The following is a 25175-nucleotide window of genomic DNA, read 5'->3' on the forward strand; positions in this document are numbered from 1 at the left end:
ACAAAGCAAGAAATCCCCCTCCCCCTTCTCTGCAGTGGGACCCCTCTTAGGTTGTGAAATTATTTACTTATCTCCTCCAAAATGTTAGCTTCAGTATGAGTGGATATGCCAAAGTCATCAGTCACCATCCACTGGGATGAATTACTAAATCAAAGGCACCAAACAAAGGTTGATATCTTGGCAGAAAACAACAGCAGAGCATGCGGGGTTTAACTAATGAGCAAATGACCACACTGTATCTCACAGTGGAAGGGAGCCAGTGATCAGGCTGCGTACAAGAGGGAAAGAAAGCTGCATGCAGAGGTGGAAAAAGTACCCCAAAAGTTACTTGAGTAAAATTACATCTACTTCGGGGGAAGTGTAATTAAGTAAAAGACAAAGTATCCCTCCTTTGTACTTTTGCTCAAGTCGTTTTCCAGAAGGGTATTTTCAGGTACTTTTCCCACCTTTGGCAGCATGTTGTTTGGTATTTAATGAGTTTGTTACCTCTCCCACTTCCTGGTGAGCATCTGCCAAAGGGTGCAGTGGGGAACTACAACTGTGAAACAATTGTAGGGGACACCCCAGCTAGCAAACAAATAACTGGGAAAAAATTGGCAAGATTATCCAAAGCCAAATCCGGATCACATTGACACCACCGAAGGAATCTGAAATCATTCTGAAGTTAGTAGAATTGCTCTAGATTGGCACCGGAGTAATGGAGATCAGAACTTGTCCCCTAGGGTGGGTAATTTGCTTCTTGCTAGTAGCTGTGTCGTATTTGATCATCTGGGGCTAGATTTCGAAGGCCAGTTAGTGAATGCATCGCCTCTCTGCAGTTCAACAGCTTTGAGCAGCTGTGCATCAACTTCACCAATGAGAAGCTGCAGCAGTTCTTCAACCACCACATGTTTGTGCTGGAGCAGGAGGAGTACAAGAGAGAGGGCATTGAGTGGCAGTTCATTGACTTTGGCCTGGATCTGCAGGCTTGCATTGATCTCCTGGAAAAGGTAATTTTCCCTGCCCTGAAGAAGAGGAGCATGGGGAGAAGGATCTAGAACAGTTGTAGAAAAGGGCAACTATTTTATTTTCCCAAGTTACAGAGCGGGAGGTGTAGGTTGTGTATTGTGAAAAACTATTTCACTAGGAAGGTGGTGAAACACTGGAATGTGTTACCTAGAGAGGTGGTGGAATCTCCATCCCTAGAGGTTTTTAAGTCCTGCCTTGACCAACTCCTGGCTGGGATGATTTAGTTGGAGTTGGTCCTGCTTTGGTTAGGGGGCTGGACTTGATGACCTCCTGAGGTCTCTTTTAGCCCTATGATTCTGTGATACAAGGATGGGTAAAGGAATGGAGAACTTATCTCTGAGAGGAGAGATAGGGAGCTTGCCTTGTTTAGCCTAATCAAACAAAGGCTGAGGGGAGCTATAACTGCTCTCTGTAAATATTTAGGGCGGAAGAAAAGTTATTTGAGTTAAGGGCCAATGTTGGTGAAAGCACATATGGATTTAAACTGGCCACCAACAAGTTTAGGCTTGAAATTAAAAGACAATTTCTAACTATCAGAAAAGCGAAATTCTGGAAGAGCCTCCTCCAGGGAGCCACCTTCCAAGACTGAGCTTGATAAGTTACAGTGAGAACTTTATGATGAGACTGCCTACAATGGCATATGGCCCATCTGTGATGGCAAGTAGCAAATATCCCCTGTGGCCTGACATGAGACATTGGGGGGAGGGATCTGAGCCACTACAGTGAATTCTTTTCAGGTTCATGCAGCTGGGTTTCATGAACATGCTCAAGGACTAAGTGGTCATCACATTTGGGCCCACGTCAGGAAGGAATTTTCCCCAAGGGCAGATTGAGAGCCCTGTGGGGTTTTTTTCACCTTCCTCTACAACATGGGGCAGGGGTCACTAGGTGGTTTGAACTATAGTAAATGGTCGATTCTCTAGAACATGAGGTCTTTAAATCAGGGGTAGTCAATTACTTTTTGTCAAGGTCCTAATTTCTTGGTCAAGGTATAGTCAAGGTCTAGACAACAGAGAAGCTAATAATAATAGTAATAATAATAATAATAATAGTAATAATAATGTTGACGCACAAGACTTCTCTGTGTTTAGGCAGCTAGCATTCAGCTTTATTGAATTCAATAAGGCAACAGATGAGCCAAACTGGCCACTAGTAAAACCAGGTCCAGCAAGGCTGCTTGATGCAGCTAACTCTAGTATTTTATACCCTTACACAAACAAGCCCAGTGTCAGGGGCAATTAGTTAGAGAATCGTAAATCACTTTCCAAAGAGAAACCGTTATCCGCAAGGAAAAACAGGTACAAGGGAGCTGGATCCCCATCTCCAAACAGTTCATTAATGCATTCCATAGAGCTCATCCTCCCAGCCGTACCCAGACAGGTCAAGGAAAGAACAGGCTCTTGTGTGCATGCAGAAGTAAGGGATATGAAATGGCTTCTATACAAGATGGCTTCCACAATAATAATAATAATAATAATAATAATAATAATAATAAAGGAGGCTATTCAAAAGCGTCTGGTGGTCTGGATTGGATTCATGGTCTGCCTACTGATGCACACCGGCTTCCAACTGATTTGAGGACTTCACTAACTCAGCTGGAGGTCATGGGTCTCTCCTGGAAATGGGTGGGTGTGGTTCTGTGGCCTGCGTTGTGCAGGAGATCAGATAAGAGGATCACAACCCTCCTCAGCTTCACAGAAATGACTAGATGACAATCCAGAGGTAAATGACAAACTCAGATCAGAGGCGAAGCTGCCCCAGGCTTCTCTTGTCTGCTTCTACTTCATAATCCTCTTTCTTCCCCAGCCCATGGGCATCTTCTCGATCTTGGAAGAGCAGTGCGTGTTCCCCAAGGCCACGGATGCGACTTTCAAGGCTGCCCTGTATGACAACCACCTCGGCAAATCGTCCAACTTCCTGAAACCCAAGGGGGGCAAAGGCAAAGGGCCTGAAGCCCACTTTGAGCTGGTGCACTACGCTGGCACGGTACGTGCAGAACAATGTTATTCTTGTTGCATCACATCCATGTCGATCTGGCTACCTGAATGGGCCTGACCCTGCATCCACTGAAGTTAATGGTGAAACTCCAGCTGACTTCAGTGGATGCAGAACCAGGAGTGTCTTGCAAACCCAGGCCTGTTGAACCCACATCTAGGGACTCAATGCTTCCATGCCCATGTTTCAGCATTCGCATGGCACTTGGTCATGCTTTCAGCATCTTTACAGGTCAAATTCCCAGCTGGAGCAAACTGCTGGAGTTCTGATGACTTCAACAGAGCAGCACCTGTTTATTCCAATAAGGAATTTAGTCCACCAGGGTCTCATTGAAATGTATCTCAAAATGCTTTATCGTGACAACAAATGAGATAAATCACAATCTGAAACATCAGCTGGGCAATTGTATGATCAATGACTCTATAGTACAGGTCGAACCTCTCTTGTCTGGCACCCTTGAGATCCGACCGGTGCCAAATGAGAAAATTTGCCAGACCACGGGAGGTCAATATGGGATAGCAGCTTCCACAGCACTTCCACTGCTTACTGGGTTCTTAGAAAACATTTTGGGGGAAATTACAGTTAAATAACAGCACAGAGTGCTGAGAGCGAGGACTGGTGGCTGTAAACAAATTTTATGGGACCACGGAAAACTTGGCCACACCCATGATAAGTGGTTGTCCAGCTAACTAAAATCATGCCAAATTACCGATGTTGCTGGAAGAGAGAATTCTGGATTAGAGAGGTTCAACCAGTAGCACACTTTAGTGAATTATGAGTAACAAATCAATTGCATGAGCGAATCATCTGTCAGAGTTGGTCTGCGTAGACTTGGTCCCACCTCTCTGGGTGGGATGAATGAGGTGACCTCCAGTGTTGTCTGTAAGTTGTATACTTGTGCAGCTGCTCAGAAGAGATTCTGATGTCACCCAGCTGATTAGCAGAGCACTCACCGCTAGGAGAGTTTTGTTTCTACTGGTGGGGCACATAAAAATTTATTCCACATATGGATGGAAAATATCTGCACATGGGTAGAAAAGATTAAAGGGAATGTTGGTGACCTCTTCAGGCCCTGCACTTCTATGGAACTTTAGCACACAGGACTCAGCTCTGATGCAAAACTAAACGATTGGGGGAAAAAAAAAACTGCAAGCCATCCCCTCCTCTCTCTCCCGCACTTCCTTCTCCCAGTATGAAAGGTAAGTCTACACTAGGCACTACAGTCAATTTTAGATACACTATTCTAGCTATGCCACTAGCATAGCTAGAATCCATGTATCAGAATCAACTTCCTTCCCTAGTGTAGTCTGAGGCTTTGGTGGCCAAGCCCGGACAGGTCGACTTTGTTGCATCTGAACCGGACATGCAAAATCAAGCTCTGGAAGATCGACCACAGCGTGTCCATCTTCTTGTAAATATAGATGTGCCCCAACACTTGTTTCTGGGACCACAAAGGCTCATGGGAAAGTGACCAGGACAGCACATCAGCCAAGGGTTACATTACTTTTTGTTTGTCTCTCAAATGTTGCCTGCAGAGCCTGAGTCCTGGGATTTACTGACGCTTGTCTCTCCTTTATCAAGCCAGCGTGGTAAAGCTTAGCCGTCAGAACAGTCTTTATGCATATAACCAAACACTGCCAGTTATTCATGCACTTGGGAGCACAGACAGTTTGACAGCATGTGATCAGAACATGACTCACCAAGCGTTCTCTGTCCTAATTATGTTTAGCAGCTATTGCCATTCACTGATCATATGTGGGCATTTGAAACTGACATATGCACCAGACTATGCCGAGCTCCTCTCAGAGTACGCCCGTGGATGGGCTATATTGTCCCCTCTGTCAGTGGCTCTGGGTGAATGCGTATTAGGGATGTGATTGGCCTCTGCCGCACCAGGCCTCCATCCTCCAAGCCTGCCATTGTTCCTCCACCAGGGGAACAGCTGCTTGCCATGGCAAGCATCCCTCCTAAACTCACCAGGTTGCTGTATGTTAATGCTGATTATGAGTCAGCACCAATGTTCCCTCTAATGTTTTCCATCCATGGGCAGAAAAAAAAATTACGTGCACTGAGGCATGTGCAGATGTACATCACCAATGGAAACAATTGCTGCCAGCTGTGGGCATTCTGCTAACCAGCTGGGCAGCATCTGAATCTGACCTGGGGGGGGCCATCCACGCACTCAGCTAACAGGGAACACTGGTCAGCGGTGACTTGGCCACTTTCTTTCTTCAGGCAGTGAATTTCTCCCTCTTCAGGGATGTTCAGGGCCAGTGATCAATGGAGAAGAGGTATCTTCTCATTCATGCCATGTGGCGGCAACATCCTCTTTTGGACTATTATGGGTTCACTTTTTGCCTCTTTCTTTAGGTGGGCTACAACATTTCTGGGTGGCTGGAGAAAAACAAGGACCCCCTGAATGAAACAGTGGTGGGCTTGTTCCAGAAGTCCAGCATGGCATTGCTCGCCGGCCTCTTTAAAGAGGAAGAGGCAGCAGGTAGGATGAATGTTACATGATAGCTCAGTGGTTTGAGCATTGGCCTGCTATACCCAGGGTTGTGCACTCAAGCCTTGAGGAGGCCATGTAGGGATTGGGGCAAATAGATGTCAGTGATGGTGCTTGGTCCTGCTGAGAGGGCAGGGGACTGGACTAGATGGCCTCCTGAGGTCCCTTCCAGCGCCAGGAGATGTGTATCGCTGTGTGCATAATGCTACCAAGGTGGCTCTTGCAGTGTGTTGGGAAGCTAATGTGTTCACTATTTTCCCACAATTCTCTGTGGCAAGGATAAAGCCAGAGGTTGTTGTGCCCTCTACAGGCAGATAACAGACTATGCCCTGCTCTGGGATACAATCTCTTCCATGCTCAAAGATGGGCTGGTTCCCTCCTTGAAGACAACGCCCCCTTAGTGTTAGCCGAAGTTGCTCACCTGGTTGGAATGAACAAGCTGGCACATGCTTGGGTCTGAATGAAGTGAAGATACAATGCGGAGTTAATGATCAACTGTGGAATTCCCTCTTGGCAGTAAATGGCCGTCTGTGGCCAGACAAATGTCTGGTTTCTATCAACCAGAAAACTTGCTGCCTCATCTGATTGTTGCCAGCTTAGCCTAAAGCGCTGCAGTTCAATAGATGAGTGGGAAAACTGTTTTTGAAAAAGGGCTTCAAGATCTGCAATTATTACCAGATTAGGTCAAATTCTCCTCTCAGTCCACTGGTTCTACTCCATCCAATTACAATGCAAAGCAAGGCAGGAGCACCGCTGTATCGAAGAGGAGAATTTGGCCTGATGTAGGTACAAATACATGTACTTTCAAACGCAATATTGTAAACTTCGTTTTCCTTTCCTCTCTTTTCCAAGGGCTGAGCTCACTTCAGAGAGCCAGTAGCATCAGAGAGATTAACAAATATATTAGGTCATGAACTTTCACGGGTAAGACCCACTTCTTCAGATGACTGGAGGAGAAAAAAAATAGTATCCAGGGTTTATATATCAGAGACGGAAGGGAAGAGAAAGGAAGAAAGACAAAGAAAGAAAAAAGGGTTACCTGGCACTTATAGGACCAGTTGTTTCACTTTGCTTCAACAATTGGTCCTACTAGTGACAGGTAATCCTTTCTCCCCCTTTTCCCTCCCTGCTAGATAAACTCTGGATTCTTTTATTTTTTTCCTACTCCAATCATCTGAAGAAGTGGGTCTCACCCACAAAGGCTCATGACCTAATACATTTGCTGGTCTCTGTTAGGTGCTGAATGACTGCCTGTGGTTTATGAAGCTGCAGACTAACAAGGCTCCTTCTCTCAGACCATTCAGGTTGTGGCTACACTTGCATTCCTCTTTCGAAAGAGGAAACCCCCTTTTTTTTTATGGGAAGAAGGAGTCTTTCGAAGGTGGGGTTTACTTTCGAAAGAGCTGTGTCTGCACCAGTTTTCTTCTTTCAAAAGAAGCTATTTTGGAATAAGAATACGCAAATGAGGTGCCAGATATGCAAATCTTCACATTATTTGCATTTTTGATTTCTCTCATTTGCATACCTCTTTCAAAAGAGGCATGCAAGTATAGACACAGCCTCAGAGTCCAGGATTCCCTTGTGGTAGTAAATGGCTTTAAAAATCCCTAACCCTGAATAGCATGAGAACTAGACTGTGAGCGACAGGCTCCTGCGATGTGTGTGTAGAGTATGTGACAGTGCAGCATTCTCATTGAATGTACACTTGAGTGTATTAATTCTGTGTTATGCATTTTAATGTTATCTTCAGCCGGTAGCACCAAGAAACAGAAGAGAGGCTCTTCTTTCATGACTGTCTCCAACTTCTATAGGGTAAGCGGCCATTCACCACCCAACAGCCATCTATCCAAGGGATTCCCAACCTGTGGGTCAGGACCCAAACATGGGTTGCAGTTAGGTTTGTTAAGGGTTGCCAGCAGCTCAGCGCTGCATGTGGCTCTAAAGAGCCATTTAGCTATCTCACCAATAGAGAAGCAATTATGCATTACAAAGGCAGCTTCTCCACCTTTGATATTCGTACTCATCCCAGGCAAGCCACATAATAGACTCTTGCAGTAAGTAATTTCCCCTACACTCTTCCCCGCTTTTGCCCCTCTTCCATTCCATGCAGCACATTTGTCAGTTTTCATTTTTTGTTTGTATCTCCCCCCAGCCTCTGACTGTGACTCCCCCCCGCACCCCCAGCCCGTGTGTGACTCCCACCCAGCACCGCCAGAGCCCCCAGCACCCCCAGCCCATGAGTGACTCCCACCCAGCACTGCCACAGCCCCCAGCCCCTGACTGTCACTCCCCCCCAGCACCCCCAGCCCATGTGTGACTTCCACCCAGCACTGCCAGAGCCCCCAGCCCCTGACTGTGACTCCCCCAGCCCGTGTGTGACTCCCACCCAGCACCCTCAGAGCCCCCAGCCCCTGACTGTCATTCCCCCCAGCACCCCCAGCCTGTGTGTGACTCCCCCCAGCCCCTGAGTATGACTCCCCCCCACCAACCCCAGAGCCCCCAGCCCCTGACTGTCACTCCCCCCAGCCCATGTGTGACTCCCCTCAGCCCCTGAGTGTGATCCCTTCAGCTCCTCCAGCCTCTGAGTGTGGGGTTTAAGCTGGGGGAGTCTGTGGGGAGCAGTTTGGGGTTGAGAGTCTTTCCCCCACCACAACTCAGATCAACTATAACAATACAATAATAATTAACTATAATAAAAGTAGTGTTATTTTATTATTAAGGTATTTTCCCTTATGAAATAACTACTATGATTATATAAACATGGGGGGGCGCAATTCTATATTCTTGCCTCAAGCGCAAAATACACGAGTTACTGCACTGCTCCCCCGGCCCTGGTTTTGAATTGCCTCAGGTCACTACGTCCTCCAGAATTGCCAAACTGGGTCCCCGGCTGGGAAAAGTTGGGAACCGCTGATTGATCCCATTGTACTGTGGTAGTGCCACGCGCTCCCATTGGGCCACGCACTATACACACACGTGCCAGAGAGCGGCCCTGCCTGTTTTGCCGACAAACCCCTCTAGTCTAGACGTAGCCTAGGAGTGATAGCTATGTTCTAGGAATTATTCTGAGGAAGTTCTTTGTCCTGTATGATACAGGAGGTTAGATTAATTGATCACCGTGGTTCCTTCTGGCCTGGGAATCTAAGTCACTGACGGGCAATCAAAAATAGGAAGTGGGCTGCCCTCCTTGCCTCAATGGGCCCACTGGGGCTCCACCTGTGGTCTCGCGGACTGCCACCCCTATGTGCCCCTCCTGCTCTGGGGCCCTGGAGCCCTACACATCCTGCTCCATTCCTCACCACCAGCACTTCACAAATCCACTGATTTGTGTTCATCCCCACACGTCCCCTTCACTCCCAGAGTCAGCATGTGGCGAATCAGCTGTTCACAGCTATTTCAGCTCTGGGAAGTCAGGGAAGGAGGCAGGGAGGAGCACGAATCAGTGGAGTCATGGTGCTCCTAAAGCGCTAGGAGGTTGGGGAAATAGCACATGTGGGGCACCGGTACCCCAATCCATGAGAGGTACGTGGGAGAAGAGGGCAGACGGGTCCACAGGCCGCAGGCCACAAGTTGCCTACCTCTGATCTACGTTTCAGAAAAGATTCAACAGGTAGAAATACCAACAGGGGCTGGGAGCAGAAGAGAACAGGGAGATAGTTTATGAATAACAAGAACATTAGTTGTCTATGATCACATCAGCTGCCCTTTAGACCCAAACCACTAGGATTCAGACCCCTCTTGATCAACCATGGGGCAAGGGGTCTACCAACTTTCATCCACGGAATGTTCTTCACCTGGGCTGTGCAGCATCCAGCTTGGACCTCCATCCTGTTGTTATCTTTTCATCTGAGCAGTGTGAATCAATTTACTGTGCATGAATCACAGGGGTAAGTTGCCAAAGGGGGTTGTGGAATCTCCATCATGGGAGATTCTGAAGAGCAGGTTAGACAAACACCTGTCAGGAAGGGTTTAGATAATACTCAGTCCTGCCATGAATACAGGGGACTGGAATAGATGACCTCTCCTGGTTTCTTCCAGTCCTGTGATGCTGAGTCCACTCTCTTTCTCTTGTCTCACTGGCTTTGTCTCTTCCTCTGCCCTCAGGAGCAGCTGAATAAGCTGATGACCACTCTGCATAGCACGGCCCCTCATTTTGTACGCTGCATCATTCCAAATGAGTTCAAGCAGTCTGGTAAGTATGTGCAGAGCCACTGAACCCCCTCGAGGAAAGGCACACAATGCCTTCGGCACTAGCTTCGGCTGGCTGAACAGCAGATGTCCACCAAGTACTGGTAGAACATGAGCTATCGCTTCATAGAACACCTCCATGTCCCTTCGGGGCAACGTTAGTATGGGACAAAGGCTCCAAGAGAAGGTTTGAAGACAGTATGGCTACTGAACCTTTCATTCCTCTGTGGATATCCAATGAAGAGGGAAATGCAGGGCCACAAAGCTGGATAAATTGGTGCCATCAACTGTCATATTGTCCATGAGTTATACCTTCATTGCAGCATCAACCATGGAGATAGTGGCTAAAGAAGACTGTTGCTCTGACCCAAACCTTTGAGATGTAATAAACTAGAAAGGAAAGTAACAGCAACCACGGAGTAGCATATGAACTCCCTGAATGGCGCATCTACTCCAGAACATAATGTTGGGCAAAGTGTGGTAGATACTTCACCTCCTGGTTTTCTGGAGGTGCTAGTGCAATCTCAGCAGCACGGTAATTGCAAGAGGACTGATGGGACAGAGGTGAAGTGAAAACGTACATGAACAGGCCGTGTGGTGTAGAACATTTCAGTTTTACTTGTACCTCATGCAGCAAAGTGAAGGGTGCCCTCAGCACACTCCTTTCTCCTCAACTGCAGTTTCCGCTCACAAGGATGTGAATTCTGCCATTGCTAAGCTCTCCCTTTACATCGGGGTGGGCAATAAAAAAGCAGTGGCTCAGCTGGGTTAGTTCCTGTTGGGCTGCTGCCACTATATTTACCTTCACCTCCACAGGTATCAGGTGACCGCAGCTCCTGTTGGCCACGGATCACTGTTTGCAGCCAACGAGAGCGGCAGGAAGTGATGCATACCTGGGCACCACTTCCCTCCACTCCCATTGGCTGTGAACGGCTATCTGCAGCCAACGTGAGCTGCAACCGCCTGATACCTGCAAGTAAATAGAGGTGGGGGCCTGCCAAGGACCAGGTCCGGCCTGTGGGCCAGTATGTACCCACCCCAGTTTATGTCTTTGTGTAACCGCAGGCAAATGGCATGAATAGCTCCGATTGTTTTGTTTTGTTTTTTCCCTTGGGCTCAGGAAGGGGAAGTGCTGACCTAGACTCTGTTTTTGGTAGGGGTGATGGATGCTCACTTGATCTTGCACCAGCTGGCCTGTAACGGAGTGCTGGAGGGCATCCGGATTTGCAGGAAGGGCTTCCCTAACAGACTGCACTATCCTGAATTCAAGCAAAGGTGAATGCTTATATTTTTCTGCCCTTTTGTTGCACTTTGGGACAGGCTTGCCAATGGGGGACGACGTGGCAAAGGGGGCAGTTGCCCCAGGGCTTGGAGTTTCAAAGGGACCTGGAGCTCAGGCCACTGCCGCTGCTACTTTGGCTGTGGCGGTGGCCAGAGCTCTGGGACCCTTTGAACTGCCCTGGCAGTGCTGTTTTGGCTGCACACAGCTGCGAAGGACTGGGCATGGCCCAGCAGCACCCTTGGCCCTTCTCCTTCAGCTCCTTGCCCCTGCCCCTGCCCCTGCCCCTGCCCCTGCCTCTGCCTTGGACAATCAGGAGGCAGAATAGCTCTGAATACCCCACTGCTAACCCTCTACTTCCTCTCCTCCAGGAACTCTTATTTGAGAAGCTGGGACTGGGCGACAGGGGAGGGATCACTTGATGATTACTTGTTCTGTTCATTCCTTCTTGGACACTGGGCATTGGTCACTCTCAGAAGACAGGACACTAGGCTAGGCGGCCTTTGATCTGACCCAGTGTGACCCCTCTTATGGAGAAACAGAGAGGGTTATAAACTCATCACAGCTGGGAGTGGCACCAATGTTCCCATGAATCTTTGCTATACCTGTGCAGAATAAATTTTGTTATGTGCGAATGTACACCACCTGCAAAAAATGGGGGAGGACCTAACTGTGGGTGTTCTGCTAAAGCTGGGTGGCATTTGAATCTCTTCTGAGCAGCTGAGGAAACACTGTGTGGCACCCCAGCTCTCTGGGGACCTTTGTTAGCAGGAATGCTGATGGAAATACACATTAACCCTTGCCTAGATCTTCTACACTGGTTCTAACCATGTCCTCTGTTTCATTACACATCTTTCTCATTTCAGATATCAAGTCTTGAACCCCAATGTAATCCCTCAGGGATTTGTGGACAATAAGAAAGCATCAGAACTGCTGCTTGGCTCTATTGAGCTGGGGGAAAATGACTACAAAATTGGGCACACCAAGGTACTGGGGTTTTCCTACCAAATTAAGCTAAACGAACTCAAGACCATTGGAATCCAATTGACGTGCATGTGTGGCCGTGCAGGGCATTGTACCACTTCATGCTGATTTCGGAACAGATTCTTTGGTGCCTAGTGAAAAGCTCCAGAGCACTCTTACCTCTGCCCAGATTGCATTGTGTGAACACACAACACAGAGCAGCGTCATGTGCCATTTGTCAAATGCAGCATCGTATCACGCACTTTTACAGAAGAGCTAAACCCTGGAGTGGTGTCACTTTTTACTTGCACCTTACCATGTGTCTGGAAGCACGGCAGGGCTGTCACTCCAGTGACAAGGAGAGCTTCTTCCATCATTGTCGTAAATCCACTTCCCTGAGAGGTGGTAGCCAGAATTCTTTTGCCAACGGACCAGGTTCTGCATTGGGATTTTTGTTGTCTTCCTTATATCGCACAAAGCGTGAAATTGTTGGTGACTTAATTTTGTAATATAGACCAGGCTTGAGTCACGCAAAAATTCCACTGACTGAGAAACTCCTCTGCCTTCAAACTGAGTGACACGAACTGAGTAAAGAGGCCTTGGTTTATGCCCCTTAGTGGAGCATATCAGGAATTTGTTTTTCTGCATGTATGTATTATGCAATCACTTGACGAAACAAATCATTGTGAAGCACACGCAGAGGTGGGAAAAGTTCAGCTTTCTGCAAGAACTTACAATGGAATTTTCTCTCTTTTATAATACTCCCACACCACATACTGCTTCTCTGGCGTATTTCATCCTTTGATTTCAATGTGCTTCACTCTATGTCAGTTAATTAAACCTGCCAGTGTTTCTTGTTGTTATCACCACTTTCCTATTAAAGGAACAAAGGCAGAGAGAGCTTAAGAGACTTCACTAAGGATACACAGCAAGTCAGTGCTTTAGCCAGAAACAGAATCTAGGAATCTTGACTCCAGTCCTTTGCTTATAACTCCCCCTATTTTAATATTTTATTATTATATAATTGTGTACCTACAGTGATAGTAAACGTAGGTGGAGATTCAGACAACTCAACAAAGGCAGAAACCCCCAGAAGGAAACTAAAAGGGGACAGACAGCCCTAAATGAGCCCAGACATGTGAATAAGCCTCAAGACAGGGGCAGAAGTTCACAAGTTACAAGTTCTGGTGCATGGCCTGGAAGCCAAATTCTAACAGTTTTCTCTTGCTCTTCAAGGTGTTCTTCCGTGCTGGAGTCCTGGCCAAACTGGAAGACATGCGTGACGAGCGTCTGGCAAAGATCATGACCATGTTGCAGTGCCGTCTTCGTGGCTTCCTGATGAGGATTGAATTCAAAAAGATGCTGGACCAAAGGTATCTCTTTGAAATATGAGACACCGCTTCATGTGTCCCAGAGAGTGCTAGAATCCAATCACTAGTGTGCTTCATTCTCTATGAGGCGCCATGAAATGAATCTTGGATTTCAACCCCTAATCCTGGAACAAAACCAAAGTAAAGAAGCTGTGCAGTGTTGATCTACATGGATGTCAACGCACTACGGGGTCCAATTTCTGGCCACACAGCTGCAATAAAGCCAGGCTGCAGGCACAGAGTTACAAGAGCTCCACTGCCTCCCATGCGTCTTCTCTTCGGGGGGTACCAGTTGGTGGATCTATATAGTGATGGATCCATAAATTCTGCTAATAGTCAGGGAGCTGATTGTACCTTGCGGCGCAGTCAAACCTTGGGAACACAGCTTCATAGAACACAGTTGGTGTAGATCAAAGTGGGGCCTTGACATTATGGTCTTGTCCTCTGCAGTAGAATAGCATTGTTTCTGCAAACATGAGGGGGTGTTTCTGGCTGCAGGATGCAGAGGGTGGGATAGAGGGAGGCACCACCTCTTAGAATCTTCTCTAGCTGATGCGCCATATTTGTTTCCTCTTGAAACACCCAGGTTCTATTTCAGTGGCAACATTCTTTCAATCCCAGTATAACCCTATGACCTTTTTGCTACCTCAACACACAGCTGCTGACCTTTCTTGCATCTGGAAGAATACCGCTCCACCCATTCTTGCCCCGTTCAGCTAATGCACTGGCATTACATACGCTAGTCTATATACTGGCTCCACTCTCCTAACTAAGGGTACATCTAAACTACGCAGAAGAGTGACCCGGTCAGGGTTGATCTTCCGGAGTTCAATTTTGCGCGCCTGGTAGAGATGCATGAAATTGAACTACCTGGGGTCAGCAGTCGACCCCTGTACTCATCACTCTCTCAAGGAGTAAGGGAGGTCGACGGGAGAAAAATCTCCCAGCAGCCTCCCTCTGTCGACTGCAGATAAGTTGATTCTAGCTATGCAATTACCATAGCTAGAATTACATATCTGCAGTCGACTTACCTGTCTAGTGTAGACAGGCCAAGGTTCTGTCTCACTGCCACAGCAATACCCACCCTATAATATACACTGCCTTTGAAATGACTGGCTGCTTTAGGGCACTGTCCTATTAAATTTAGAGAAAATTCCTTTTGCCAATGGAGACGTATGAGTTCACATTTAAGAATGAACTGAAAATGACATCTCTCAAATAGGCTGCTAATGAAATGTTCTGCATCCCAGGAAAATGTATTGATGTCTCAACTACCTACTCACATTGCCAGGAAATCGGTGACTGTTTCTAATCCACACAATCTGTTCTGTTTCATTGCAGGCTAGGCCTGATATTGATTCAGAGGAATGTTCGCAAATTCCTGCAGCTGCGCTTCTGGGGCTGGTGGAAACTGTATAACAAGGTGAGAACCCTGCTCCCAGCAAGAACACGCATATACCTCACACTGCACCAGCACCCGCAGAATGAAATAAAAGCAGCAAAGGGTGGGTGCTTGGATTTTGAAGATAAGAGGTGGGGAGAGAAGAATTGTCTTGCCCACTTATTCAGCATAAGTAAATACACTCCCAGTGCCAGTGACTTTCTTGCTAATTGTTAACCCAGCAAGGAGCATGAATGATTTTCCTCCAAGCCTAAGGCACAGTAATCTGGAAATGGAGGACAATTTGAAATATGATTCTGAGCCTGCCTCCTCCAGGGAATGGGAGTTAGATTCTTTAGGAAAGTCAAGCCCTGGATATATTCTCCCTTCTCCAAAAAATGAAATCCAGCTCTGCCGTAAGTGGCTAGGTGTTGGAGTGTCTAACAATGGGGATGGGTTCTGGCTATTAATTAAATCAAAAAATTGAAAACAAAGCTTCTCGGTTCACTTTCCCACCTGCTGAGAAAGATGTGGCCTCACTAGTTCCAATGAGCCTGATGCTGCAGCAGTGGCTTCTTCTGTCTTCCTATAGGCCTATTAAGATTTTTTAGGTGGTAGGGGACAGAAAGAAGCATTGTTCAAGATATTCAGGGTTAGTGAGTGGATACTGAGAGATCCATACACCAGTTTAGGGCCAAATTTAACATGGCAGAAGCTGAACAGCATCTGTCCTATCTACCAGCCCACCTACATACCTCCCTCATCTGCCTCTGCAAAACTGATGTTGCACCTATTCATGTTCATTATTCAACCCTCATTCATACAAATGCAAATGTACATGTGGAACGTTGGCCTGTGGGGAGGCCAAAACATTAAAAATGTGGCCCAATGCCCTCAATTCACCAGATGTCCAGCATCTCAGGAGCAGAGACATGGATCCTCATGGGTACTTCTGTGTCTTACTCTCTCACTGAAATAAACACCTTTGAGGATATGTGTCAAAGAGCATTCCTAAGACATTACGTCAGACTTCGATCTCCGTTAATGAATCTGCAGTAACTCTAATAATGTCAGGGGAGGTCAGAATCCAGCAAACTGTCCTGATTCCTCTGCTAGGGCCCAGAATTGCTTGGGCAAACCTAGTTTATTTTTATGCCTTTGCTGGATGTCTTGTAGCTCACCTTGTAGTTATGAAGCCCTCTGCACCAAACTAGCCATTTCAGAAGATACCAGGTCCAGGTAACACTTGAGCATGGCAATAAAGAGATCTGCTCAGCAGCATTCTGGGAGGAAGTTGCCATAGAGCAGACTCATTTGTGAACCTCACTGGTTGAACTGCTTGCTTGCAGGTCAAGCCTCTGCTGAATGTGGCCCGTCAGGAGGAGGAGATGAAGGTAAAGGAAGAGGAGCTGAGAAACGCCATGTCAAAAGCTCAGGAACTGATGGAACGTGTCAAACAACTAGAGGAAAAGATGGCCACCCTCAGCCAAGAGAAAAATGACCTCACCATCCAGCTGCAGGCTGTGAGTTATCCAAAAAGGATGGCTACTGGTTATCTCTCTTCCTTGGGGCCAGAAGGTGCTGGCTATAGCTCTCCAAATGGTTTATAAAAAGGGTTTGTTTAAGAATCTGGAACAAATACAGAGCAGCGGCAAATGGAAAGTTAGAGTCCCAGAGAAACACAACAGGTCAAAGAAAAACCCAGCTCTTCTGAAACTAGCAGGAGGCAGAGCAGCTTTGTGGTTAGAGCCGGGCAACGAGCATCAGGAGTTCTGGGTTCTCATCCTGCCTCGGCCATGGATTCAGCACAGCCTCGAGGGAGACTTTTCAAAAGTGTGCTCTAATTTGGATGCCCACCTTGAAATGCTGACGGGCTGATTTTCAGAGGTACCGTGCAACTCCAACTCCAGCTAGAGTCAAGGTGCCTTTAATGCAACAGGGCGGTTCCAAGTGAGCACGTGATCAGGCACAGGGTCTGGGACAACCCCTCCTCACTGTGCTACAGGCCCTGCCCTGCCCCGGCTCCACCCCTGTCCCCTCCACAGATCAGTGCTTCCCATGGGATCACCACTCTTCACCATGTGGTTGATGGGAGTCAGGGCAACGCTCCACTGAGCTGGCCTGCTGGGCATCCCACTTCTCCAGACCAGTGGAGTGCCCCGGTGCTGGGGTGCCCCATTTGCTGCTGCTGTGAAGATGCTGGGCGAATGGGCCAGGAGGGTGCTGCAGAGTGGAGCAGGCTGCCGAGCTCCTGCTGCCCATGTGGTGAGTGGGTGGAGGAGGCGACCCCTGCTGCCTCTGCCACACGAAGCCCTCGGCCTCAGGTAATGCCCCCCTCCATAGGACGGTTGTGGGGCCGCTATGGGGCCCCCAAGAGCACAGGGCCTGGGATGGACGCCCCACTTTGGCCTATGAACAGGGCAGCTCTGCCGAGCATAGCTCTCAGGGCTTTGGTGGAGCAGCCCCAGTCTCATTGTATACGGAAATCAGAGATACACTGGCCTCTAAAATGATGAAGGTTGCACTTCCCTGCCTCCATTAGGAGCAAGAGAACCTGATTGATGCTGAGGAGCGGCTGACCCAGCTGGTGAAATCTAAGCTGGACATGGAGAGCCAGATCGCTGAGATGAAGGAGCGTCTGGAAGAAGAGGAGGGCGTAGCCTCTTCCCTGAGTGCCCAGAAGCGCAAGCTGGAAGGGGAGCTCAGTGACCTGAAGCGCGACCTGGAAGGGTTGGAAACCACCTTGGCCAAGACTGAGAAAGAGAAGCAGGTATGAAGCATTGTCATTGCTTTAAGCTCTCTTTTCTGCATCTGTAAGGGAAACAACATCTGTTAAGTGCAGGAAACCAACCAGCAAAGCTCACTCAGTCCGACTGCCTTTTGAGAGGCTAGCTCAGACGCTCTCAGCTGTTCTCTAGTGCAGATTGAACCTGTCTCGTTCAGCACCCTTAGGACCTGACTGGTGCCGCACAAGAGAATTTGCCAGCCGATGGGAGGTTAATATTTTCTAGTGCACTGCCAACACTTCCACTGCTTTCTAGGCGCTTAGAAACCATTTAGGGGTAAATTACAGCTAAATAACAGCACAAAACACAGAAAGCCAGGACTGGTGACTGGAAACAAACTTTACAGAACCACAGAAAACTTGGCCACGCCCACGATAAGTGGACGTCTGGCTAACTGAAATCATATCAGACTATAGATGTTGCCAAACAAAAGAGTTCCAGATTAGAGAGGTTCACCCTGCATTCATTATTCCCTCTTCCATTAGTTACTAAAAATCTGGTATTCCTTCTGTCCTGAGCTGGGGGTGACCTGACTTTACAACTCTGCTTAATGTCCTATAGTAAGAGAGGTCAGTTTTTGGTGACTCCCAGTGCGTCATCTATAACTCCACCAAGGCCTTCAGAGAGCCTTTCCACATCTGTGTTAGTTACTTCCCTCCCTGCACTGCAGAGTTACTGGGTCTTTGCTCATAAAAGATGCCCACATGAGTCCCACCCCCCACCACACCTCAATTTCCTTTTATCTAAATATGTGTGATACTCTGTCTGCTCCCTATCAAATGCTTCTTATTTGGAACAGTCATGGTGTTCATGAAGTTCATAAATTCATGAAGTTATGGCCTTGTTTTGTCAGTGTGATACGGTTCCTAGGTCCAAGTCAGCAGATGCTTGTTGCTTCCTGCTGCTTCTCCTGAAATCAGTGTTAGCTAGAAAGAAAGCAGGACAGGATCTTTTGTCTTCAACTGAAGACACCTAACCTGTGGGAGAGGTCAATGACAGAGATCCAGGTTCTGGCCTGCCCAGAGCTGAGGAACTACAAGTCAGTTCATTTGTGGGGTGAAGGCATCCTCCACTGCTGCTTCTTCTAAGTTTATATGGCTGGTTGTGACCTTGACATGTTATCTTCCCTGCCACCAGGCGCTTGACCACAGAGTACGAACCCTGACTTCAGATCTCTCCCTTCGGGATGACACCATCACTAAAGTCCAGAAGGAGAAGAGGGCTTTGGAGGAGCTGCACCAAGTAGGAAGATCTGCTTTGTTTTCTTTATTGCAGCCCAATCACACCTCAGAGCTGCGCTCTGGTCAAGGAGAAACAGCGTCCTTCTGTTTGGGCTATTGGGAGATGATAGAGGCTGCCCATATGGAAAAGCACCCGAGGTCTCAGTCACACTCGGGATTTACGTTCTACAAATTATACACTGCAGAAGAAAACAACCAGTCCTGTAGCACCTTAGAGACTAACAAATTTATTTATTAGGGAATCATGTAGTTGTTGGATTTCCACTCCAAACAGCTAAATGCAATGCCTTGCATGGTAAATAGTCTCAGAGAGGTAGCCATGTTCATCTTTAAGGTGCTACAGGACTGCCTTTTTTTTTGTGAAACTACAGACTAACATACTTTATCATTGCAGAAGAGTAAAATCTTACTCCTTTGAATTAATGGCCAAGAGATCCATTGTAAACGAATGATTTTTGTGAACAAATGTAAAACACACCTCCTACTGGTAGTGTGACTTGTTTATTAACTCCTCTGGCCCCAGACTGAGTTGTTGGGTATGTCTACACAGCAGCATTATTCCAAAATAAGCTGTTTTGGAAGAGTTATTCCAGAACAGCTTGTTTCAGAATGACACTGCTACACACAAAATGCATTTCAAAAGAGCACTTAGTTATTTCAAAATACAGCGTCTGCGCACAATAGAGCCTATTTTGAAATAGAGCCATTGGATTCACTATGGCTTATTTCAAAATAGGCTCTATTCCCCTGTCTACATAATCCCTATTTCAAAATAGCTATTTCAGAATAGGTGCTATTCCTTCCGCAATGAGGTTTGACTATTTCAAAATAAACCAACGGCTATTTTGAAATTACTAGCTGAACCTCTCTTGTCCGGCACCTTTGGGACCTGAACAGTGCTGGACAAGAGAATTTGCCCGACGACGGGAGGTCAGTGTTTTCTAGCACATTACCAACACTTCCATTGTTTACTGGGCTCTTAAGACATTCAGGGATAAATTACAGCACCAAACACTGAGAGCCAGGACAAGTGGCTAAAATCAAACTTTATGGGACCACAGGAAACTTGGCTGCACCCATGATAAGCGGTCATTCAGCTAACTAAAATCATGCCGGATTATGGACTTTGCCAGATGACAGATTCGGGATTCGAGAGGTTCAACTTGTATTTCAAAACAGCCATTGTGTTATGTAGACGTTAGGAGAGTTAGTTCAAAATAACTTTGCTGTGTAGACCTAGCCTTTTATATGTACTGGGCCAAACCCAAGGTCAGTCAAAGACCATATTCAGCCACATTGGTTTCCTCAAGTTACCATGGTAAGGTACCTCCATTTCCACAGCACTGAGCACAGATAGTCATAATAATTAACCATAGGGTTGGTAATAGTACTGAATTATTAAGTGTTCTGCTGGCTGTTTTCCATATGTTGTAGTGAGATGTGAACTCACTGCAGTTTTCCATTTCTCCCACCTTTGCTGAGCTGGGTGGAGATTGCCATTTTCTGGATGCAAATGATGGTGTGTGGAGGATTCAAGTGCCAACATATTGATAGATATTGTCATTGGACCAGATCCTAGAGGTCTTGCTGACAACTTGCACAAAGCTCCCATTAATGTCAGAGGGTGTTTGTCCTGAATATGGCCTGAGTAAAGAGGACTGCAGCTGTACTCTGGAATTATTAATACCACACCAGGAAATCATATGAATCTTTAGTTAACTTGTTAAACTGAAGAGCCTTCACTGAGAGTAACTGGAGTTTTGGTGGACCAAGAGATGGTTTTCTTTTGTATTGTCAGGACTGTGGTAGCTAGGTTTCCAGCAAACCCAATGCACTAGTAATGGCCTTTTCTGTGTCTCTTTTCCTAGAAAACTCTAGATGACCTGCAAGCTGAGGAGGACAAAGTAAACCATCTGACCAAGAACAACAGCAAACTTACCACTCAGCTACACGAGGTGAGGACTGGCTGGTCTGAGATGGATATTTCATTAATCCCATTGTGAGGATCTGTTGTTAAAGAGTGACACATTGAGCACCTTTGAGGAACATCTACTGGATGGCATGCAGCTACTGTACTTGTCTCCACTCTGCCAGCTTTTTCAAATTCTTGCAGCCATCATTTCTCTTCTCCCCTTTAATCTCTGATTAGCTGGAGGACAACTGGGAACAGGAAAAGAAGATCCGCGCCGAGGTGGAGAAGGCCCGACGGAAAGCTGAGGGCGACCTAAAGATGACCATTGAAAACCTCAATGAAATGGAACGAGCCAAGATGGACTTGGAGGAGGTCCTTAAGAAGTGAGTATCAGCCCACACAGACTCTCAGTGTGGCAGACACTCTTGAGTCAAAACAGGGCAGCACCATGGATCTGATGGTAATAATAGGCTCTAATTAGGCTCTGAAACAGATCTGATGGCATACCTGAAGGCCTCTTCACTGGAAAGTCACTAGTAAGAGCTCTTATTTGTAACCTGGGATCCTAGAAATTCATTACTAACCTAATGCCAAGAAGAAGTGTTCTCTACTGGTTAGAGCAGAGGACTAGGAGTTAGGACCAATGTTCCCTCTAATCTTTTCTACCCACGTGCAGATCTTCTCCATCCATGTGCAGAATAATTTTATGTGCATCGAGGCACATACAAATGTGCACCACCAAGAGAAACACAAAACCTACGTGTGGGTGCTCTGCTGATCGCAGTATTGGAATCTCTCCTGAGCTGCTGCACAAGCGCCCAGCTTACAGGGAACATTGGCCAGGACTCCTTAATCTTATCCTCAGATCCTTCTCGAACTCACTGTCTGATCTTTAGTAAATCAGGCTCTCTATTTTCCCTCTTATAAAAAGAGTATAATCAGACCCACCTCAATAAGGTGTTGTGAATCTTAATTATTCTTATTTGTATGAGAACTTGTGATGCTTCACTAAAAGCTGTTCTACAAATGCAAACTACTATAGCTAATTAGATCATTATTGTAGTGTCACCATTAACAACTCTAGTGATGGGTCGGCCAGTGTTTCTCTGGCATTCCTCTCCTTCAAAATTAACTTTAAGGATGCAAACTCACAATGATATGTTATTAGAACCAGTGCTATTGTTAGTTAAATGGTAGTCACTAAGCAAATGAAGACAGCCATTAATTAGTAGGTGCAAATCTTGACAATCCCAGTCCTAGCACAGAGCACAGGAGGAAGTGCAAGGCTGTAGTGCCTCCCATGCAAGGGAAACGGAGTGCAGAGATACAGAAAATGTTAAGCATTAAAATCACTCCTTGGCACTGAATGAGTGTAACTCTCAGCTTCCCTGCGGGGGGGCCACACCTTTCCTCTCACAGGTACTTGGTAAAAAAGGGGCAGGCCATGGATATGACTGAGGAGAAATCAGCTTAAGCACTAAGGCCAGGTCTACACTACACTTTAAAATCAATCGTAGATACACAACTCCAGCTCCTGCAGTGCAGCAGCTGGAATCGGCTTATCTACAATCCATTTATCTGGCTGTGCTGGCTTACCTGACTGGGTCGATCTACTGGGTAGTGTAGATATACCCTTAGGTTCATCATACTAAAGAAGTAACATCCTACTTAGCTCTCACTTGTGCACAGCCTAAAGTCCAGGGTTCCTGGTGGAGCTCTTTTCTTTCCTGGTGGAACAGTGATCTTGGTAAAAAGGACCGTCCACCATCTGACACCACCTCCCTCCTGAAGGAGTCTCCTATGCCTTTTCTTGCAGGCGAGACATGGAAATAAATTCAATCAGTTCTAAGGTGGAAGATGAACAGTCTCTGAATTCCACACTGCAGAGGAAACTGAAAGAACACCAGGTGGGGAATGCTCTGACTATTCTTGTCTTCTCTTTACATCCTATTTCAAGAGCCTCCGGTTTTCCTTCGCTAGTATCAAAGGGACTGGCCAACCTCACTGGAGAAGTCAATTCACTGATGTCCTAGGGAGTTGGACTGGTCTTCAGGGACTCCTGTCATTTGTAACAAAGGACATCACCACCACATAAAAAGGCTTCAGACCAAAGCTCCAATAATACCCAATCTCTGTGGCTAGAATCCGATTCTCCTCCCTAGCCATCAGTGTAAACTGGCACAGCTCTGCTGAAGTCAACAAAGTTGCTCATTGTTCACGCCAGTTTAAATGAGATCCCCGCCAATCTGCTGGTGGTGTGGGATCTCTTACCCTTTCTTTATAAATGTCCACTTTCTGTTATTCTATGTAAATTACACTAAGAAATCCAAAGCAAAACAGTGATCCAACTCTTTGAAATCCATCCTGTTGATATGGAGATAGAGTCCTATCATGCTTGAAAGCCTTAGTACTCTTCTCCTACAGTAAGTCATACACTAATTAGGCACAGTCTTCCTTTTCCAGGTTAATATAATACAAAAAGCTCAGCTCAGTTGCAGCACCTGTATGGGATTTTTTTAGGGAAATGTTGATTTTTTTTCTCCAGTTGCCCTGCCTGAAGCTCCAGGTTATGATGTGTCTTGCCCCACAACTCACCATGAGTCAGTGGCTCAGTCAGCTCTGAGCTCTACCCCGTCTTTTGTTCCAGCTCATTATGCTAGACCCTGTTTCCTTTTATGGCTAAGAACCTGCAGTCTCCACTTTGAACTAGGTCTTATCACTGATGTTCTGTCACATGGGAAGATGACCTAGTGCAAGCATCTATTGGTCTGTTGGTGTCTACCGCATGCCGCAAAAGTATGACTAGTCAAATAGTTGTCACCGAAGCTAAGAACAGTGACTCCTGTGAAATTTCCCTTCCCTTCTCCAAGAGGGGAGAAAGTTGGGAATCATGGAAGAGGTAGCCCAGCCGGAGATACACAGAAGAGAATTTGTGCATAAGGCATCCAAATGATGTTTCCCATGAGGAACGATGGTGGCATTTTGAATTGCAGTATTGCTGGTTTCTGGGCAGCATATTTCAGTTTACAATATTTCACTGAAAAGTCAAAATTCTTCAGGGGAAGAAAAAAGCCTGTTTTCTGATTAGCTCTACGCACAAGCCTCTGAGCCTGCGCAGGCTCAAGTGAGTGATGCTGCTTTTAGTTTCCCCGTATACATTGGTCTTCTTTGCCAGGACCAGCTACTCACACGAGATGTGCCACATTCATCAGGAACAAGAAGAAAATCCCGTTGTCAAACAGGGTTTGAATGTTGGTCTTCTCCAGTTTATTTAGGGCCAAACCCTATGGGCCTTTCCCAGGGAAACTCCCCCAGAAGCTGGCAGGTATTCTGACAAGAGTGCAGGAGTTAGTATTTATTTATGCAGGTTCTTCCTCCGTCCCTTCACCAGTGACACTCAGATAATAACACTGGACAGTTTACTGCTATTTGTTCACTCATGGATGTGCTTGGCTGTGTCTTGCAGGCCCGTATAGAGGAGCTGGAGGAGGAGCTGGAAGCTGAACGGGCTATGAGAACTAAGGTAAAAATATCCTCCTGAAGAGAGTAGCGGCCAAAGCCTCTAGAAGGGAACTCATAAAAGACTCTAAGTTGCAAGTAGTGTTTCCACTAATCTTTTCTATCTATGTGCAGATTTCCTCTGTCCATGTGTGGAATACATTTGCAAGGCATGTGCAAATATGCACCACTAAAAGAAAAAAAAAACGAGCTGTGGGCTCTTTGCTAATCAACTGGGCAGCACTGGACTCCTGAGTGGCTGCCTAACTACCCAGCTTACAGGGGACACTGGTTGCAAGTCCTCTGATAAAATCAGCAATGGTGCTAGGACCTTTCTTGAAGTCTAGTTTGCTTTCTGTCCATCTATCAGTGGACAGATGCTCACATGCCAAGGACCTCCCAGCATGGAGCAGCCCTCTGGTTTGAAATCTGGGTAAACTGAATGGGCCTTGAAGAGTGAACTCCTTACCCACTGCAAACGGGAGCGTGGAAGCTTGGGAGCTGAGCAGTTTCAGGGGAAAATCTGGAAGAACAGGGTGGATCCTCTCCTGGCTTTAATAACAAAATCTTCCTTCTTGCACTCGATATGTAACTATTATGACAAAGCTCCTCCTCTAGCCTGGTGGGTCCTATGGTTTTTGGTGAACTGTTTGCGTCAGAGACTCACAGCAGGCCTCAGGTTAGATACGGGCTCCCTGTTTGGTGAACTACTCTCATCATTGGCCAGCATAGGGAAAAGAGAAGAGACCAAATTCTATAGTCTCTGCTGCCCTGCCAAGTGATTCAGGCAGGACAAACCCTGTCCACCAATTTCAGTCTTCTCCTGTGCTGCATAGGGGATGGGAGAAGGGGGGGAGGCAGGCCTGCCCTCTGCCCCAGGCTCTAGCCCAGGGACCTTGTGACACCAGCTGTCTGCAGTTTCTCAAATCTCAGCTGCTTGATAGTTGTGATTCCCTGGGCCACTTCCATGCAGCAGTCCCCAGCACCCTCCTTGGTACAGGCCCTTCTGTCTGGTACCTACTTGTGCTCGCTCTTCCCAGAATCTCCA

At 46.8% G+C, this 25175-nt stretch overlaps 1 protein-coding gene across 1 annotated transcript in view; it reads left to right on the plus strand.

Annotated features, from left to right (window-relative positions):
* The window catches only part of MYH16 (myosin heavy chain 16), a 58362-nt gene that overhangs the window by 12139 nt on the left and 21048 nt on the right, over positions 1–25175 (plus strand). The window contains exons 12-27 of the mRNA XM_075010226.1: positions 819–989; positions 2815–2994; positions 5374–5500; positions 7260–7321; positions 9614–9701; positions 10855–10972; positions 11843–11963; positions 13176–13312; positions 14651–14732; positions 16040–16213; positions 17233–17460; positions 18614–18718; positions 20586–20672; positions 20867–21012; positions 22446–22536; positions 24096–24152. Of these exons, the coding sequence (XP_074866327.1) occupies positions 819–989; positions 2815–2994; positions 5374–5500; positions 7260–7321; positions 9614–9701; positions 10855–10972; positions 11843–11963; positions 13176–13312; positions 14651–14732; positions 16040–16213; positions 17233–17460; positions 18614–18718; positions 20586–20672; positions 20867–21012; positions 22446–22536; positions 24096–24152 (1974 nt within the window). The remainder of the gene's footprint in view (positions 1–818; positions 990–2814; positions 2995–5373; positions 5501–7259; positions 7322–9613; positions 9702–10854; positions 10973–11842; positions 11964–13175; positions 13313–14650; positions 14733–16039; positions 16214–17232; positions 17461–18613; positions 18719–20585; positions 20673–20866; positions 21013–22445; positions 22537–24095; positions 24153–25175) is intronic.

This window comes from Carettochelys insculpta, chromosome 16, assembly GCF_033958435.1.
Source record: "Carettochelys insculpta isolate YL-2023 chromosome 16, ASM3395843v1, whole genome shotgun sequence".
Lineage (NCBI taxonomy): Eukaryota > Metazoa > Chordata > Testudines > Carettochelyidae > Carettochelys > Carettochelys insculpta.